Source organism: Pseudophryne corroboree, chromosome 6, assembly GCF_028390025.1.
Source record: "Pseudophryne corroboree isolate aPseCor3 chromosome 6, aPseCor3.hap2, whole genome shotgun sequence".
Taxonomy (NCBI): Eukaryota; Metazoa; Chordata; class Amphibia; order Anura; family Myobatrachidae; genus Pseudophryne; species Pseudophryne corroboree.
The window spans coordinates 808,263,687-808,282,991 of NC_086449.1; the positions used below are offsets into that span (position 1 = coordinate 808,263,687).

General features: G+C 49.5%; 1 protein-coding gene across 1 annotated transcript in view; it reads left to right on the plus strand.

Annotated features, from left to right (window-relative positions):
- MTPN (myotrophin) overlaps nucleotides 1-19,305 on the plus strand; it is a 108,275-nt gene that overhangs the window by 43,635 nt on the left and 45,335 nt on the right. The window contains exon 3 of the mRNA XM_063929006.1: nucleotides 8,335-8,418. Within this exon, the coding sequence (XP_063785076.1) occupies nucleotides 8,335-8,418 (84 nt within the window). The remainder of the gene's footprint in view (nucleotides 1-8,334; nucleotides 8,419-19,305) is intronic.

Sequence of the window (19,305 nt, forward strand, 5' to 3'; positions counted from 1 at the left end):
CTCAGCATGACGCTGGGGCCTTACAAGCGGACTCAGGTACGGTGGGGGGTCGTCTCAAGAATTTCAGCGCGCAGTGGGCTCACTCGCAAGTGGACCCCTGGATCCTGCAGGTAGTATCTCAGGGGTACAAATTGGAATTCGAGACGTCTCCCCCTCGCCGGTTCCTGAAGTCTGCTTTACCAACGTCTCCCTCCGACAGGGAGGCGGTATTGGAAGCCATTCACAAGCTGTATTCCCAGCAGGTGATAATCAAGGTACCCCTCCTACAACAGGGAAAGGGGTATTATTCCACGCTGTTTGTGGTACCGAAGCCGGACGGCTCGGTGAGACCAATTTTAAATCTAAAATCCTTGAACACTTACATAAAAAGGTTCAAATTCAAGATGGAGTCACTCGGAGCAGTGATAGCGAACCTGGAAGAAGGGGACTATATGGTGTCTCTAGTGTTCACTCTAGGATTTTTTTAGGGCAGGGTGCTGATCACGGGTAGGGCACATTTTTCATTCGGGAGGGCACATTTTTCGTTCGGGAGGGCACATTTTTCAGTTAGAAGGGCAAAATTAGGTACATACTATAATGCTTGGTCCTCCCATTCCCACATGATAAAGAATGGGCAGTGCGCGCCAAAGGCGCGCAGCAAAAATTTAGGGGCGTTGTTTTTCGTGGGGAAGGGGCATGGCCACATAATAGTGGCAATTCACATTACACCACACAGTAGTGCAGCTAATACACACTGCACCAGGTAGAACCTCCTATACACACTGCGACAGGTAGAGCACGTTATACATATTGCGCCAGGCAGAGCACATTCTACACTTTGCGCCAGGCAGAGCACGTTATACACATTGCACCAGGTAGAGAGCACTGAGACACACTGCACCAAGTAGAGAGCACCGAGAAACATTGCACCAGGTAGAGAGCACCGAGAAACATTGCACCAGGTAGAGAGCACCGAGAAACATTGCACCAGGTAGAGAGCACCGAGAAACATTGCACCAGGTAGAGAGCACGTTATACACATTGCACCAGGTAGAGAGCACTGAGACACATTGCACCAGGTAGAGAGCACTGAGAAACATTGCACCAGGTAGAGAGCACGTTATACACATTGCACCAGGTAGAGAGCACTAAGACACACTGCACCAGGTAGAGAGCACTGAGACACATTGCACCAGGTAGAGAGCACTGAGACACATTGCACCAGATAGAGAGCACTGAGACACATTGCACCAGGTAGAGAGCACTGAGGCACATTGCACCAGGTAGAGAGCACTGAGAAACATTGCACCAGGTAGAGAGCACTGAGAAACACTGCACCAGGTAGAGAGCACTGAGAAACACTGCACCAGGTAGAGAGCACTGAGAAACACTGCACCAGGTAGAGAGCACTGAGACACATTGCACCAGGTAGAGAGCACTGAGACACATTGCACCAGGTAGAGAGCACTGAGAAACATTGCACCAGGTAGAAAGCACTGAGAAACACTGCACCAGGTAGAGAGCACTGAGACACATTGCACCAGGTAGAGAGCACTGAGAAACATTGCACCAGGTAGAAAGCACTGAGAAACACTGCACCAGGTAGAGAGCACTGAGACACATTGCACCAGGTAGAGAGCACTGAGAAACATTGCACCAGGTAGAGAGCACTGAGAAACACTGCACCAGGTAGAGAGCACTGAGAAACATTGCACCAGGTAGAGAGCACTGAAAAACATTGCACCAGGTAGAGAGCACAAGACACACTGCACCAGGTAGGGCACATTTTTGATCTCCGCTTTTTTTGTGCCAATCTTACATACTGGGGGCTGATGCTGCGGGTCACCCCTCACACACCGCGGAGCTGGTTGAAAATGGCCACAACACTGATCCATGTACACAGAGGAGGGAGGGCTGGGTTTGTCTCGGCGGGAGAGGCAAACCCAGCCCTCCTGTCTCATCAGATCATGAGCAGACCTATAGTCTGCTCACAGAGGAGGGGAGCTGCGACGGCTGACAGCTAAGGACGGGCGGGACGCGGAGGTCTCTGTCTCTCATGCAGGGAGACACAGTGATCTCGCTGAGCCAAAAAAAAAGTGGGTCCCAGGGACCCCTCAGTTTTAAAAATTTGGGTCCTACTTCAGTTTCTGGGTCCCACAGCAACGTATGCTTTTGAGATCCCCTTATGCCTCCCCACATAGCATTAGACCACCCCACATGGTAGATAGCAGTTATGGCAGTATTGGGGGGCAAATAGAGGGTTAGGTGCAGGTAGTGCTGTAGGCAGTGTTAGGGGTAGGGAGGCATCAGTACCCAGGATTCGGTGCTTCCTGCTCCCCGTCAACTTTTAAGATCAGCTTCTCTGTGTCCTTGTTGAAGCCCTACCGCTATAACACGAGGTGTGTGCGTATGCTGGGCACTGCTTTGGTTTGGGGATTGTTTGTGTGTATGCTGAGCACTGTGTGGGTGTGGCAGTTGTGTCTATGCTGAGCACTGTGTGTGGATATGGGAGTTTATGTATGCTGGTCACTGTGTATAGGGGGATGTATCCTGGGCACTGTGGGTATGGAGTACCCATATGCTAGGCGCTTTGGGAAGGGGGGGGGGGGGGGGGGGATGAGCAATGTGTGGGTATGGGTTGTGCGTATGATGGCCACTGTGCGGGTGTGTGGGTATAGAGGGTGCTATGAGCATTGTAAGTGTGTATAATGAGTACTGTGTGGGTATAGAGCATTATGAGAGCTGTGGGGGGTGTATAATGGGCACTGTGTGGTATAGGGGTGTGCATATGATGGGCGCTGTGTGGTATAGGGGTGTGCATATGATGGGCGCTGTGTGGTTTGGGTGTGCGTATGATGGTCACTATGGGGGTGTGCATACTGGACATTGTGTGGGTTTAGAGGGTTTTATGAGCTCTGGCGGGTGTATAATGAGCACTGTGTGGGCATGGAGTGTGTGTATGATGGGCACTGTGGGGGTGTGAATACTGAGCACTGTGTGGGTATGGGGGTGTTTATAATGGGCACTGTGTGGGTATGTGGGGTATAATGGGTGCAGTAGTGGTGGTAGCAGCAGGGGACAGGATAGGTGCAGTAGTGGTGGTATCAGGGGGCATGATGGGTGCAGTAGTGGTAGGGGGTAGGATAGGTGCAGTAGTGGTAGCAGGGGGTAAGATAGGTTGCGCAGTGGTAGGAGGCAGGATGGGTGCAGTAGTGGTAGCAGGGGGTAAGATAGGTGCAGCAGTGGTAGGAGGCAGGATGGGTGCAGTAGTGGTGGTAGCAGGGGGTAGGATAGGTGCAGTAGTGGTAGCAGGGGGTAAGATAGGTGCAGCAGTGGTAGGAGGCAGGATGGGTGCAGTAGTGGTGGTAGCAGGGGGTAAGATAGGTGCAGCAGTGGTAGGAGGCAGGATGGGTGCAGTAGTGGTGGTAGCAGGGGGTAAGATAGGTGCAGCAGTGGTAGGAGGCAGGATGGGTGCAGTAGTGGTGGTAGCAGGGAGTAGGATAGGTGCAGTAGTGGTAGCAGGGGGTAAGATAGGTGCAGCAGTGGTAGGGGGTAGGATAGGTGCAGTAGTGGTAGCAGGGGGTAAGATAGGTGCAGCAGTGGTAGGAGGCAGGATGGTTGCAGTAGTGGTGGTAGCAGGGGGCAGGATGGGTGCAGTAGTGGTAGCAGAGGGCAGGATGTGTGCACTAGTAGTTGGGACGCTGGGGGAATAAGATGCAGCGTAACAGGAAGCGCCCTCACAGGTATAATGTGCAGGTATTGGCCATGTTATTTAATAAATATAGGAAAGGCCCGCCTGCACGTTTGTGAAACGAAAGATTTATCACCATTCCCCCAGGTCGCAGCGCTCTGACCTCTTGGTACTTTGCAGTCGTGGTGCCCGACCGCACTGACATGTCCCGCTCGGCCCCAGCTCATGTTCTCTGCAGCAGACCCACCGGGCTGCCCCTGGTGAAAGCGCTCCTCTCCTCCTCGGCTCCCTCCTGCATCTTCCATTCTCCTGTCATCGTGATGTCCGCGCCCGGTTGCCACCAGCACATTCAATGGGTTGGAGATCAGCGCAGGGAGGAGGGACCGACGTCTCAGGTGGCGCTTGGATTGGGAGACGCTGCCGGCAGCGATTGGATGTTGAGAAGCTGCCGGCGGCTATTGGCTGGTGAGGCAGGGCTTGGGGATTTCTATTGGCTGTGAGGCGGCTGTGAGGCGGCTGTCAGCAAAAAACAGCGCGTCCTGCGGGACCCGCTCACTTTTAAAATCCGAGTCCCTCTTTGCGATCACTGCAGTGTGGTTAATGTGTCCGGCGGGCAGCAAAGTGCGGGGCGGGAGGGCGCACACAAACGGGCAGGGCGGCATTCAGGTGTCTAAAAAAGGGGCAGGGCGCAGCGCCCTGTGAAAGACACCTAGAGTGAACACTAGTGTCTCTGGACATCAAAGATGCTTATCTCCATGTCCCAATCTACCCTTCTCACCAAGGGTACCTCAGGTTTGTGGTACAAAACTGTCATTATCAGTTTCAGACGCTGCCGTTTGGATTGTCCACGGCACCACGGGTCTTTACCAAGGTAATGGCCGAAATGATGATTCTTCTTCGAAGAAAAGGCGTCTTAATTATCCCTTACTTGGACGATCTCCTGATAAGGGCAAGGTCCAGGGAACAGTTAGAGGTCGGAGTAGCACTATCTCAGGTAGTGCTACGTCAGCACGGGTGGATCCTAAATATCCCAAAATCACAGCTGATTCCAACAACACGTCTACTGTTCCTGGGGATGATTCTGGACACAGTCCAGAAAAAGGTGTTTCTCCCGGAGGAGAAGGCCAGGGAGTTATCCGAGCTAGTCAGGAAACTCCTAAAACCAGGCCAAGTGTCAGTGCATCAATGCACGAGAGTCCTGGGAAAAATGGTGGCTTCTTACGAAGCGATTCCATTCGGAAGATTCCATGCAAGAACTTTTCAGTGGGATCTGCTGGACAAATGGTCCGGATCGCATCTGCAGATGCATCAGCGGATAACCCTATCTCCAAGGACAAGGGTGTCTCTCCTGTGGTGGTTACAGAGTGCTCATCTTCTAGAGGGCCGCAGATTCTGCATTCAGGATTGGATGCTGGTGACCACCGATGCCAGCCTGAGAGGCTGGGGAGCAGTCACACAGGGAAGAAATTTCCAGGGCTTGTGGTCAAGCATGGAAACGTCTCTTCACATAAATATCCTGGAACTAAGGACCATTTACAATGCCCGAAGTCAAGCAAGGCCTCTGCTTCAGGGTCAGTCGGTATTGATTCAATCGGACAACATCACGGCAGTCGCCCACGTCAACAGACAGGGCGGCACAAGAAGCAGGAGGGCAATGGCAGAAGCTGCAAGGATTCTTCGCTGGGCGGAAAATCATGTGGTGGCACTGTCAGCAGTGTTCATTCCGGGAGTGGACAACTGGGAAGCAGACTTCCTCAGCAGACACAACCTCCACCCGGGGGAGTGGGGACTTCACCCAGAAGTCTTTCAAGTGATTGTAAACCATTGGGAAAAACCAAAGGTGGACATGATGGCTTCCCGTCTCAACAAAAAACTGGACAGATATTGCGCCAGGTCAAGGGACCCTCAGGCAATAGCGGTGGACGCTCTGGTAACACCGTGGGTGTACCAGTCGGTGTATGTGTTCCCTCCTCTGCCTCTCATTCCAAAAGTACTGAGAATCATAAGAAGGAGAGGAGTGAAGACTATACTCGTGGCTCCGGATTGGCCAAGAAGAACTTGGTACCCGGAACTGCAAGAGATGCTCACGGAGGACCCGTGGCCTCTACCTCTAAGAAAGGACCTGCTCCAGCAGGGACCTTGTCTGTTCCAAGACTTACCGCGGCTGCGTTTGACGGCATGGCGGTTGAACGCCGGATCCTGATGGAAAAAGGCATTCCAGATGAAGTCATCCCTACCCTGATCAAAGCCAGGAAGGATGTAACTGCGAAACATTATCACCGCATTTGGCGAAAATATGTTTCCTGGTGTGAGGCTAAGAAGGCCCCCACAGAGGAATTTCAACTGGGTCGTTTCCTACATTTCCTGCAAGCAGGACTGTCTATGGGCCTAAAATTAGGATCCATTAAGGTTCAAATTTCGGCCCTGTCGATCTTCTTCCAGAAAGAACTGGCTTCATTGCCTGAAGTTCAGACGTTTGTCAAGGGGGTACTGCATATACAACCTCCTTTTTGTCCCACCAGTGGCACCTTGGGATCTCAATGTAGTTTTAGGGTTCCTGAAATCACATTGGTTTGAACCACTCACCACTGTGGAATTAAAATATCTCACATGGAAGGTGGTCATGCTGTTAGCTCTGGCGTCAGCCAGGCGTGTTTCAGAAATGGCGGCTTTGTCATATAAAAGCCCTTACCTAATTTTTCTTTCAGACAGGGCAGAATTGAGGACTCGTCCTCAATTTCTCCCTAAGGTGGTTTCAGCGTTTTTCATATGAACCAACCTACTGTGGTGCCTGCGGCTACTAGGGACTTGGAGGACTCCAAGTTGTTGGACGTAGTCAGGGCCCTGAAAATGTTTCCAGGACAGCTGGAGTCAGAAAATCTGACTCGCTGTTTATCCTGTATGCACCCAACAAGCTGGGTGCTCCTGCTTCTAAGCAGACGATTGCTCGTTGGATTTGTAGTACAATTCAGCTTGCACATTCTGTGGCAGGACTGCCACAGCCAAAATCTGTTAAAGCCCATTCCACAAGAAAAGTGGGCTCATCTTGGGCGGCTGCCCGAGGGGTCTCGGCTTTACAACTTTGCCGAGCAGCTACTTGGTCAGGGGCAAACACGTTTGCAAAATTTTACAAATTCGATACCCTGGCTGAGGAGGACCTGGAGTTCTCTCATTCGGTGCTGCAGAGTCATCCGCACTCTCCCGCCCGTTTGGGAGCTTTGGTATAATCCCCATGGTCCTTACGGAAGTCCCAGCATCCACTAGGACGTCAGAGAAAATAAGAATTTACTTACCGATAATTCTATTTCTCATAGTCCGTAGTGGATGCTGGGCGCCCATCCCAAGTGCGGATTGTCTGCAATACTTGTATATAGTTATTGTTACAAAAAATCGGGTTGTTTATTAATGTGAGCCATCTTTTCAGAGGCTCCTACGTTATCATACTGTTAACTGGGTTCAGATCACAGGTTGTACGGTGTGATTGGTGTGGCTGGTATGAGTCTTACCCGGGATTCAAAATCCTTCCTTATTATGTACGCTCGTCCGGGCACAGTATCCTAACTGAGGCTTGGAGGAGGGTCATAGGGGGAGGAGCCAGTGCACACCAGCTAGTCTAAAGCTTTTACTTTTTGTGCCCAGTCTCCTGCGGAGCCGCTATTCCCCATGGTCCTTACGGAAGTCCCAGCATCCACTACGGACTATGAGAAATAGAATTATCGGTAAGTAAATTCTTATTTTTTTCAGCATGACGACTGTGGAAGAGGCAGCCAATGTAATAAAGCGTATGGTGGAGAACGCAAGCTCGTCACTCAGACGCACAGTGGCTGTTCCATGAAGGGCCAGTCACGGAGCAGTTATTATGCATACCGTTTACATAGCGGCCTCGAGGTTTAGGAACCCTTCCCCAGTGACATCCACCAAAACATTGGAATAATAACGATTTTCTGGTAATACTTTGTTAAAGGAACTTGTTTAGACACCTTCAAGTGCTAAGTTAGCGGTGCGCATTGGGTTGGTTATGTTTTGTTGCTCTGGACCGTATTGACTTTTATGTCTACACTGATGAAATGTCAACATCATTAGAATGTTGACAACTGTGTCCCGGCGGTGCAGCAGTCTCCCTTGCCTGGTATCACCCCTGGTTATTCTGTGAGGTCTTCAGGGTCGGGCCGCCATCTGATCCAGCAACGGTGTGTACGTTACCCCTGACCCTTCACCCCCACAGTCTAACCCTAATGTCTGCATTCTGCAGAATGTGGCATGTTGACATTGTGAGTGAATTCCGCATGCACTGGAGGACAGTCCTGCCCCAGGAGATCTTGGATATTAGATAGGCGCTCCCGCCAAAAAAAATTGTCGTTCTACAACGGCTTCAAGGTCAACAAATGTCTTGGTTCTTAAGTCAGCATAGCACTGCTTAAAAGTTAAATAAACCTTTTGGAGAACGGGTTGCTGTGTTCTTCAACACTTTACCTGTTTGGGTAGCTTTATATTTATGCATTGAAAGCACCGTGATGTAAATGAGCACAGATAACGCTCTGGATTGACCTGCTGGTGCATTCTAGTTTTGCCTTGTAGCTTTCCCTGTTAATGTATGCTTTCTCACTCTCTCCCCCCCCCCCCCCCCCCCCCCCCCTTCCTTTCCTTTCCTTTCCTTTCCGCAGGCTGCAGATAAACACGGCATCACTCCTCTACTGTCTGCCACCTATGAAGGACACTTGAAAACAGTCAAACTTCTTCTGGACCGGGTGAGAATTTTCTGTAGCTTTTAAGTGCGTTTGTGTACGAAGTGTCCGTAATTCCCTGTAAGAAGGACATTCTGGCTGCCCAGTAACGTGATATGCTCCTTTCTGCTAAATACTGGTTTGCCCATAAACTGGCGGCTCGGGCTGTGGAGGTGTATATTGAGGCCTCTGACTATTGGATGGTTTAGCTGGTGACTGTACGTCCTCCTCCTATTTGCATTGTGAATAAGACTCCTATTTTGAGAAAGAGGTGCTGGTCGTTGCTAAGACTCATGGATCCTATTGAACCAAGAGGGGCCATTCTGTGCCAATGTTACTGTGTCACTTGTATGGCAGGAGGCACGGTGGGCAAGGCTTGGGGTAGGAGCATTGATTATCTTTGTAGCCCTGAGTAATGCAATCACTGTAATCTCCTCCAGTTACAGTAACTGGGTTGGAGCAGTGGGAGAATGAAGAGTGTAGGTTGGGGTGTCATATGAAAGACTGGAATATCTGTCACAGGCTGACGTCACTAAACACCAAATAAACTAATGATTTGCCGCTGCTATATAATCTATTATAGCCCTAGTTATTTTAATGTTCTAATTGTGAGCAATTATTGAAAATGCTGCCTCCTACATAGCATGGAACTTCCACCCTGATCATAAATCTGCGTATTTACTGTGTAGAATTTATTTATTTTTGTCCAAGAAGAAGGTAAAAATGCTTCAATTCCCAAGTCTATTCCGCATGAATAAGAAGTTCTTCCGGTGAGATGCTGCTTAAAGGGCCAGTGCAAAAAATTAATTGTTCCAATGCAGTTATCAATTATGGAGATGACTCTTCTTTTTTTTAACAGAACATTTCAAAGCTATTTAATCCCTTTTTGTCTGATACATGAAGACTGCCAACAAACCTGCGTCGTGATCTGCTAAGGCCCAAGTCCTTTTCGGATAAAACCTAAGTAGTGACAAGGCTCCTCCCCTGTAAAGCATTCATGAATGGAAGTTACAGGGCAGGGTCTGAATCGGGCACGTGCCTTGTCTGGTCATTGCTGATTTTGGGGGGAGCTGCCTGTGCAGGGGGGAAGATAAGCCATCTATTGTATTTTGGCTTGCCTTACTGATGTCTTTTACAGTTGGAGAACCATAGTTTATGTACTACATAAATTGCCAATGATTCATTTAGATCAGTGTTTCTCAAACTCGGTCCTCAGGACCCCACACAGTGCACGTTTTGCAGGTGCACAGGTGTATTAATTACTCACTGACACATTGTAAAAGGTCCACAGGTGGATCTAATTATTTCACTTGCGATTCTGTGAGGAGACCTGCAAAACATGCACTGTGTGGGGTCCTGAGGACCGAGTTTGAGAACCTGTGATTTAGATGATTGCCACATGTACCACTGAATAGGATTAAATTCCGACGACGGTCACCGTAACAGAGAAACCCCCCCCCCCCGTCTTTAAGAGGGAGCGGTTTGGGCGGTGGGAACATTGCAGACGTGCATGGTGTCCAGCCACCTTAGTGGCCGTGTGTTAATTTATTCTGCGCTTTAACGGGAGATTGTTGGAGTTTAATAGATGAAATAAAAGTAATGTGATGGTTGCCTTTGCAGAATGTGTAGTAAATGGAATGGAATGCTTCTCTGGTTAGAATACTTGTCATTCTTGAATAGACTGCAAATTCATTCTCATGTGATTCCTAAACATTACAGCTAATCCCGTTTGTTCTGTCACTGGCTAATGGGGAGAAGATCATATCTTTAGTCCTCCTTTAACTTTGACTATATACATTTTACTGTACCTTTCCTGTTCCATCGGAGACCATTTGTGTGTTTTGGAACTGTTATTCGGATTCAGTACGATATCCCGTTGGACGAAAACCAACAGCGGCGTTCCGACTATCAGAATGCCGCCAGCCCCCTGTAAAGTACCCTAACCCTCCCCGATGGTGTTAGAAAAACCAGGATGAAAAGCACAGTTGGAAGCTAAAAATAAAACAGACTTATGAAGAATTATAGGACATCATGCACAAACCAATAAATGTCAGTTTTCTAAGAGCGTAAGATCCCCCTACGTGCGCCTAGAGCACGTTCCTCCGATGCCTATACAGTGGCTGACTGCTCTGTGCCCCCCACTGTCATTTCAGGACTTAACATGCTGTGACGTCACATACTCTATATGGCGTCCCAAGCTGTTGTATATGCTGAGGATTTTGCAGAGGAGTATGACTGACGGGGCAGTGTAAAGAGAATTAAATGGGGTTATGCAATTGAAGTGCAGAGCTGACACTCAGGTGCGTTGTAAAATTGTGCAACCAGCCTTGGTAACACCGCAATATAAGCAGACGTCTTGGTGTGTTAGTAAAATGGTTCATACCGTGCCGTCTTGCCAAAACAAAAACCACAATAGTACACTCTGATTAAAAGTATTTGAATCGTGGAGCCCTAGAGTAACGGTCCCCCTTTTTTCAATAGATTCCCTTTTCCTCTTCTGCCCCCCCCCCCCCCCCCCCCCCCCCTTCCCTCTTTTCTATTGCTTTTGCCCCCTCCCTCGCACTCTCTTGCTGTATAATTACTGTACAGGTAAGTGATGCAAATAGCTCACTTGTTGCTACGTGTTGCAGAAAGTACAGTTGTAATCATTTTTCTCATAATCTTAACTATAATCTTCTCCTTTCTCACGGTTTCTTATTTTATTTTTTATTTAAAATCTAAAGTTTTTGCCGTGCCTCAGAAACTTCTGCATTATGTGACCAGGTCCCTCTGAACAGTGTTATTCTTCTCTGTATTCCTTATACACCGTATGCTTCTAAATCTAATTAAATGTTTACTTGGCGCATAACCGTTGTAGTGCGGCTGTGTGTTACGTGCTCATTTTCAGAAAACGCATCAAAGACCTTTTTAATACTTTCCTGTTCTAGCCGGGCCAGTGAAGCACAACATGACCCTTTTTATAATTCATTCTGTTCCTTTGTAACTTACATTTGATAATTCATTGTGGTGCCAGAGTCCTCTGCCAGTTATCTAACTTGCATTTCACGTTGACAACCGCTATAAGGCAATGTCGTTTAATTTTCCAAATGGCTCTGCTGGAATTATTGGCTTTGTGCTTTCCAAAATCTCTGTATTATACAACCTTCCTCTTTATCATTTTTCATATTTTGCCTTATTTTTATTTTTTATTTTTACGTGCGTGATTTAAAAAGGAAAGTAACTGTGTAACTCCCCACTGTATTTACAGAGTTACCACTTGATGAAGGGCATCTAATGTCCTGTAATTGCCAACGCAATTATCCACAGCCTCATGTGCGTGCCGCGATGACGCGGTTTAAATGTAGCGTGGCAGGTAGCAACTGGTTATGAGTATATGTGTAATTCAGGGGAACGGACGAGGCTTCAGTGACTTTCCACACTAGTTGCACTGGGCAGCAGATGGTTTGGCATAAAGGTATTTGGAATAGCAAACCTGCTGGACCTGTCCTGAACAACTGCGTCCCCAGAACAGACCTCCGCTGAAATAACGTCCAGCTCTTGGCCGTCCTGCAGTTGGAAATGCAAGGCTTATAAAAGAGGTCAGCAGATGCCTTGTATAACTTGTGCTGTGTAACATACGGGCTAGTCAATACAAGACTGGCACCGGAAGGACCACAATTGTCTGACTGTGTCACATATGGATGAGCTCACCTGCAGATCTTATCTCCTTTCAGCTCTGTGCATGAATTCTGCTCGCAGCCTCTGAGGTGGCGAGCAGAACTCAGTGAGAAGTCCGTTCGTCGTTTGGGTGCGCTAGACAGGACTTTAGACTGTGCTTTTGAGCACAACAAGAGCGAGAAGTAATGCATTTGCACCCATTGGCATGAACAATTGAATAATGCAGACGGACGCCCATTACTTAGTGGCTCAGACCCCGCAGGGCGGACACTATCTCCGCTGACAGGACACTGAGCTCCTGAGGGGATCGAACGTTCCCCGCCACAGGGGATCGCTCACCCCAGCAGCATTCCGCCACCCCCTTACAGAGCCAGAAGATCTGTGGCGAGTTAGTCACCGGCCCCCCTGGCAAGCAGGGAGCCGGTGTGAAGATGGCAGCAACAGGGTAGGGAGCGCAGTACTAACTGTGCTCCGGGGCTTAGCGGTACATAGTGCGGCGCTGTGAGGGGCGCCCTGAGCCAGTGCCTACACCCTACACTGACCACCAAGCCTGTCAGGGTCCCAGGATCGCTGCCAGCACTTTTCTTCATGCCAATATAATCTTCTGAAGAGCGGGAAGCAGCGCCATGAAAGGGGGCGGAGCTTCTCCTCAGAGCGCACCCAGCAGCGTTCAGCGCCATTTTCCTGCCTGCAGAAGCGCGGTCAGTGAGAGCTGTCCCTCCAAATCCACTCCAGCTATCTTATACGGTACCAGGGGGTTGTAGAAGGGGGGGTCTGTATATCTGTACAGTAAGCGCTGGTGAGGGGTTTCCCTAGCTTGTAGCGCTGTGTGTGGGTTGGCTCCACTCTGTGTCTCTCTTGCCATTCTTGGGGGGGGGGGGAACTGTCTGTCTTCCCGTGTGTGTGTGTGTGTGTGTGTGTGTGTGTGTGTGTGTAGTGTCTGTGGTCTCCATTAGCTATGTCCAGGGACTCTGTCATATGCTGCAGAGGATAATTCCTCTCAGGATGATCCCATTCCATGTAATCAGGATTGCACTGTGTTAGCGCAGATACGAGCAAGGGAGCCTGAGTGGTTAGCCTCTCTTAAAACTATGATTTCTCAGATATCTACTAGAGTTGCACAGAATGAATCTGCAACTCAGGTTTCTCTGACGTCCTAAGTGGATGCTGGGGACTCCGTCAGGACCATGGGGATTAGCGGCTCCGCAGGAGACAGGGCACAAAACTAAAGCTTTAGGATCAGGTGGTGTGTACTGGCTCCTCCCCCTATGACCCTCCTCCAAGCCTCAGTTAGGTTTTTGTGCCCGTCCGAGCAGGGTGCAATCTAGGTGGCTCTCTTAAGGAGCTGCTTAGAAAAAGTTTTTAGGTTTCTTATTTTCAGTGAGTCCTGCTGGCAACAGGCTCACTGCATCGAGGGACTTAGGGGAGAGAAGTTCAACTCACCTGCGTGCAGGATGGATTGGCTTCTTAGGCTACTGGACACCATTAGCTCCAGAGGGAGTCGGAACACAGGTCTCACCCTGGGGTTCGTCCCGGAGCCGCGCCGCCGACCCCCCTTGCAGATGCTGAAGATTGAAGGTCCAGAAACCGGCGGCAGAAGGCTTTTCAGTCTTCATGAAGGTAGCGCACAGCACTGCAGCTGTGCGCCATTGTTGTCACACACTTCACACCAACGGTCACGGAGGGTGCAGGGCGTTGCTGGGGGCGCCCTGGGCAGCAATGTATAATACCTTATTCTGGCTAAAAATACATCACATACAGCCCCTGGAGGCTATATGGATGTATTTAACCCCTGCCAGGTCTCAGAAAAACGGGAGAAGAAGCCCGCCGAAAAGGGGGCGGGGCCTATTCTCCTCAGCACACAGCGCCATTTTCCCTCACAGAAAGGCTGGTGGGAAGGCTCCCAGGCTCTCCCCTGCACTGCACTACAGAAACAGGGTTAAAACAGAGAGGGGGGGCACTTATTTGGCGATATGTATATATATATATATATATATATTAAAATGCTATAAGGGAAAAACACTTATATAAAGGTTGTCCCTGTATAATATAGCGTTTTTGGTGTGTGCTGGCAAACTCTCCCTCTGTCTCCCCAAAGGGCTAGTGGGGTCCTGTCCTCTATCAGAGCATTCCCTGTGTGTGTGCTGTGTGTCGCTACTTGTGTGTCGACATGTATGAGGACGATGTTGGTGAGGAGGCGGAGCAATTGCCGGTAATGGTGATGTCACTCTCTAGGGAGTCGACACCGGAATGGATGGCTTATTTAAGGAATTACGTGATAATGTCAACACGCTGCAAGGTCGGTTGACGACATGAGACGGCCGGCAAACCAATTAGTACCTGTCCAGGCGTCTAAAACACCGTCAGGGGCGTTAAAACGTCCTTTTACCTCAGTCGGTCGACACAGACACGGACACTGACTCCAGTGTCGACGGTGAAGAAACAAACGTATTTTCCTTTAGGGCCACACGTTACTTGTTAAGGGCAATGAAGGAGATGTTACATATTTCTGATACTACAAGTACCACAAAAAAGGGTATTATGTGGAGTGTGAAAAAACTACATGTGGTTTTTCCTGAATCAGATAAATTAAATGAAGTGTGTGATGATGCGTGGGTTTCCCCCGATAGAAAATTATTGGCGGTATACCCTTTCCCGCCAGAAGTTATGGCGCGTTGGGAAACACACCTTAGGGTGGATAAGGCGCTCACACGCTTATAAAAACAAGTGGCGTTACCGTCTCCAGATACGGACGCCCTCAAGGAGCCAACTGATAGGAGGTTGGAAAATATCCTAAAAAGTATATACACACATACTGGTGTTATACTGCGACCAGCGATCGCCTCAGCCTGGATGGGCAGCGCTGGGGTGGCTTGGTCGGATTCCCTGACTGGAAATATTGATACCCTTGACAGGGACAGTATTTTATTGACTATAGAGCATTTAAAATATGCATTTCTATATATGCGAAACTCTGGCATCAAGAGTAAGTGCGATGTCCATATCTGCCAGACGATGTTTATGGACACGACAGTGGTCAGGTGATGCAGATTCCAAACGGCACATGGAAGTATTGCCGTATAAAGGGGAGGAGTTATTTGGGGTCGGTCCATCGGACCTGGTGGCCACGGCAACAGCTAGAAAATCCACCTTTTTTACCCCAAGTCACATCTCAGCAGAAAAAGACATAGTCTTTTCAGCCTCAGTCCTTTCGTCCCCATAATATCTGCCCAGGGATAGAGGTAAGGGAAGAAGACTGCAGCAGGCAGCCCATTCCCAGGAACAGAAGCCTTCCACCGCTTCTGCCAAGTCCTCAGCATGACGCTGGGGCCGTACAAACAGGTGCGGTGGGGGGTCGTCTCAAGAGTTTCAGCACGCAGTGGGCTCACTTGCAAGTGGACCCCTGGATCCTACAAGTAGTATCCCAGGGGTACAGATTGGAAATTCGAGACGTCTCCCCCTCGCAGGTTCCTGAAGTTTGCTTTACCAACGTCTACCTCCGACAGGGAGGCAGTATTGGAAACAATTCACAAGCTGTATTCCCAGCAGGTGATAATCAAAGTACCCCTCCTACAACAAGTAAAGGGGTATTTCTCTATCGTCCTAAGTGGATGCTGGGGTTCCTGAAAGGACCATGGGGAATAGCGGCTCCGCAGGAGACAGGGCACAAAAGTAAAGCTTTTACAGGTCAGGTGGTGTGTACTGGCTCCTCCCCCTATGACCCTCCTCCAGACTCCAGTTAGATTTTTGTGCCCGGCCGAGAAGGGTGCAATTCTAGGTGGCTCTCATAAAGAGCTGCTTAGAGAGTTTAGCTTAGGTTTTTTATTTTACAGTGATTCCTGCTGGCAACAGGATCACTGCAACGAGGGACAGAGGGGAGAAGAAGTGAACTCACCTGCGTGCAGGATGGATTGGCTTCTTGGCTACTGGACATGAAGCTCCAGAGGGACGATCACAGGTACAGCCTGGATGGTCACCGGAGCCACGCCGCCGGCCCCCTCACAGATGCTGAAGCAAGAAGAGGTCCAGAATCGGCGGCTGAAGACTCCTGCAGTCTTCTTAAGGTAGCGCACAGCACTGCAGCTGTGCGCCATTTTCCTCTCAGCACACTTCACACGGCAGTCACTGAGGGTGCAGGGCGCTGGGGGGGGAGCGCCCTGGGAGGCAAATGAAAACCTTTAAAAAGGCTAAAAATACCTCACATATAGCCCCAGAGGCTATATGGAGATATTTACCCCTGCCTAAATGTACTAAATAGCGGGAGACGAGCCCGCCGGAAAAGGGGCGGGGCCTATCTCCTCAGCACACGGCGCCATTTTCTGTCACAGCTCCGCTGGTCAGGAAGGCTCCCAGGTCTCTCCCCTGCACTGCACTACAGAAACAGGGTATAACAGAGAGGGGGGGCAAAATAAATGGCTATATATATATATTAATATAAAAGCAGCTATAAGGGAGCACTTAATCATAAGGCTATCCCTGTAATATATAGCGCTTTTTGGTGTGTGCTGGCAGACTCTCCCTCTGTCTCCCCAAAGGGCTAGTGGGTCCTGTCTTCGTATAGAGCATTCCCTGTGTGTCTGCTGTGTGTCGGTACGTGTGTGTCGACATGTATGAGGACGTTATTGGTGTGGAGGCGGAGCAATTGCCAAATATGAGGATGTCACCTCCTAGGGGGTCGACACCAGAATGGATGCCTTTATTTGTGGAATTACGGGATAGCGTCAACTCGCTTAAGCAGTCGTTTGCCGACATGAGGCGGCCGGACACTCAATTAGTGCCTGTCCAGGCGCCTCAAACACCGTCAGGGGCTGTAAAACGCCCCTTGCCTCAGTCGGTCGACACAGACCCAGACACAGGCACTGATTCCGGTGGTGAAGGTGACGAATCAACCGTATTTTCCAGTAGGGCCACACGTTATATGATTTTGGCAATAAAGGAGATGTTACATTTAGCTGATACTACAGGTACCACTAAACAGGGTATTATGTGGGGTGGGAAAAAACTACCGGTAGTTTTTACCGAATCAGAAGAATTAAATGACGTGTGTGATGAAGCGTGGGGTGCCCCGATAAAAAACTGCTAATTTCAAAGAAGTTATTGGCTTTATACCCTTTCCCGCCAGAGGTTAGGGAGCGCTGGGAAACACCTCCTAGGGTGGACAAAGCGTTAACACGCTTATCAAAACAAGTGGCGTTACCCTCTCCTGAGACGGCCGCACTTAAAGATCCATCAGATAGGAGGATGGAAAATATCCAAAAAGGTATATACACACATGCAGGTGTTATACTACGACCAGCTATTGCGACTGCCTGGATGTGCAGTGCTGGGGTAGTTTGGTCAGAGTCCCTGATCGAAAATATTGATACCCTGGACAGGGACAATATTTTACTGTCGTTAGAACAAATAAAGGATGCATTTCTTTATATGCGTGATGCACAGAGAGATATCTGCACACTGGCATCACGGGTAAGTGCTATGTCCATTTCGGCCAGAAGAGCTTTATGGACACGACAGTGGACAGGCGATGCGTAGAGGAGTTATTTGGGGTCGGTCTATCGGATTTGGTGGCCACGGCTACGGCCGGGAAATCCACCTTTCTACCTCAAGTCACTCTCCAACAGAAAAAGGCACCGACCTTTCAACCGCAGCCCTTTCGTTCCTTTAAAAATAAGAGAGCAAAGGGCTATTCATATCTGCCACGAGGCAGAGGACGAGGGAAGAGACAACAACAGGCAGCTCCTTCCCAGGAACAGAAGCCCTCCCCGGCTTCTACAAAAGCCTCAGCATGACGCTGGGGCTTCGCAAGCGGACTCGGGGGCGGTAGGCGGTCGTCTCAAAAATTACAGCGCGCAGTGGGCTCACTCGCAGGTAAATCCCTGGATCCTGCAGATAATATCTCAGGGGTACAGGTTGAAATTAGAGACAGAGCCACCTCGCCGTTTCCTGAAGTCTGCTTTACCAACGTCCCCCTCAGAAAGGGAGACGGTTTTGGAAGCCATTCACAAGCTGTATTCTCAGCAGGTGATAGTCAAGGTACCTCTTCTACAACAAGGGAAGGGGTATTATTCCACTCTTTTTGTGGTACCGAAGCCGGATGGCTCGGTAAGGCCTATTCTAAATCTGAAGTCCTTGAACCTGTACATAAAGAAGTTCAAGTTCAAGATGGAGTCACTCAGAGCAGTGATAGCGAACCTGGAAGAAGGGGACTTTATGGTATCCTTGGACATCAAGGATGCGTATCTCCACGTTCCAATTACCCCTCACACCAGGGGTACCTCAGGTTCGTTGTACAAAACTGTCACTATCAGTTTCAGACGCTGCCGTTTGGTTTGTCCACGGCACCTCGGGTCTTTACAAAGGTAATGGCCGAGATAATATTTCTTCTTCGAAGAAAGGGCGTATTAATTATCCCATACTTGGACGATCTCCTAATAAGGGCAAGGTCCAGAGAACAGCTAGAGATGGGTTTAGCACTATCTCAAGAGGTGCTAAAGCAGCACGGATGGATTCTGAATATTCCAAAATCCAAATTAATGCCGACAACTCGTCTGCTGTTCCTGGGGATGATTCTGGACACAGTTCAGAAAAAGGTTTTTCTTCCCGAAGAAAAAGCCAAGGAGTTATCTGACCTGGTCAGGAACCTCCTAAAACCAGGAAAGGTGTCTGTACATCAATGCACAAGAGTCCTGGGAAAAAATGGTAGCTTCTTACGAAGCAATCCCTTTCGGCAGATTCCATGCAAAGGGAGCTGCTGGACAAATGGTCAGGGTCGCATCTTCAGATGCACCTGCGGATAACCCTGTCGCCGAGGACAAGGGTATCCCTTCTGTGGTGGTTGCAGGAGGCTCATCTATTGGAGGGCCGCAGATTCGGCATGCAGGATTGGATCCTGGTGACCACGGATGCCAGCCTGAGAGGCTGGGGAGCAGTCACACAGGGAAAAAAAAATTTCCAGGGAGTGTGGTCGAGCCTGAAAAAGTCTCTTCACATAAGCATTCTGGAACTAAGAGCAATCTACAATGCTCTAAGCCAGGCGGAACCTCTGCTTCAAGGAAGACCGGTGTTGATCCAGTCGGACAACATCACGGCAGTCGCCCATGTAAACAGACAGGGCGGCACAAGAAGCAGGAGGGCAATGGCAGAAGCTGCCAGGATCCTTCGCTGGGCGGAGAATCACGTGATAGCACTGTCAGCAGTATTCATCCCGGGCGTGGACAACTGGGAAGCAGACTTCCTCAGCAGACACGACCTTCA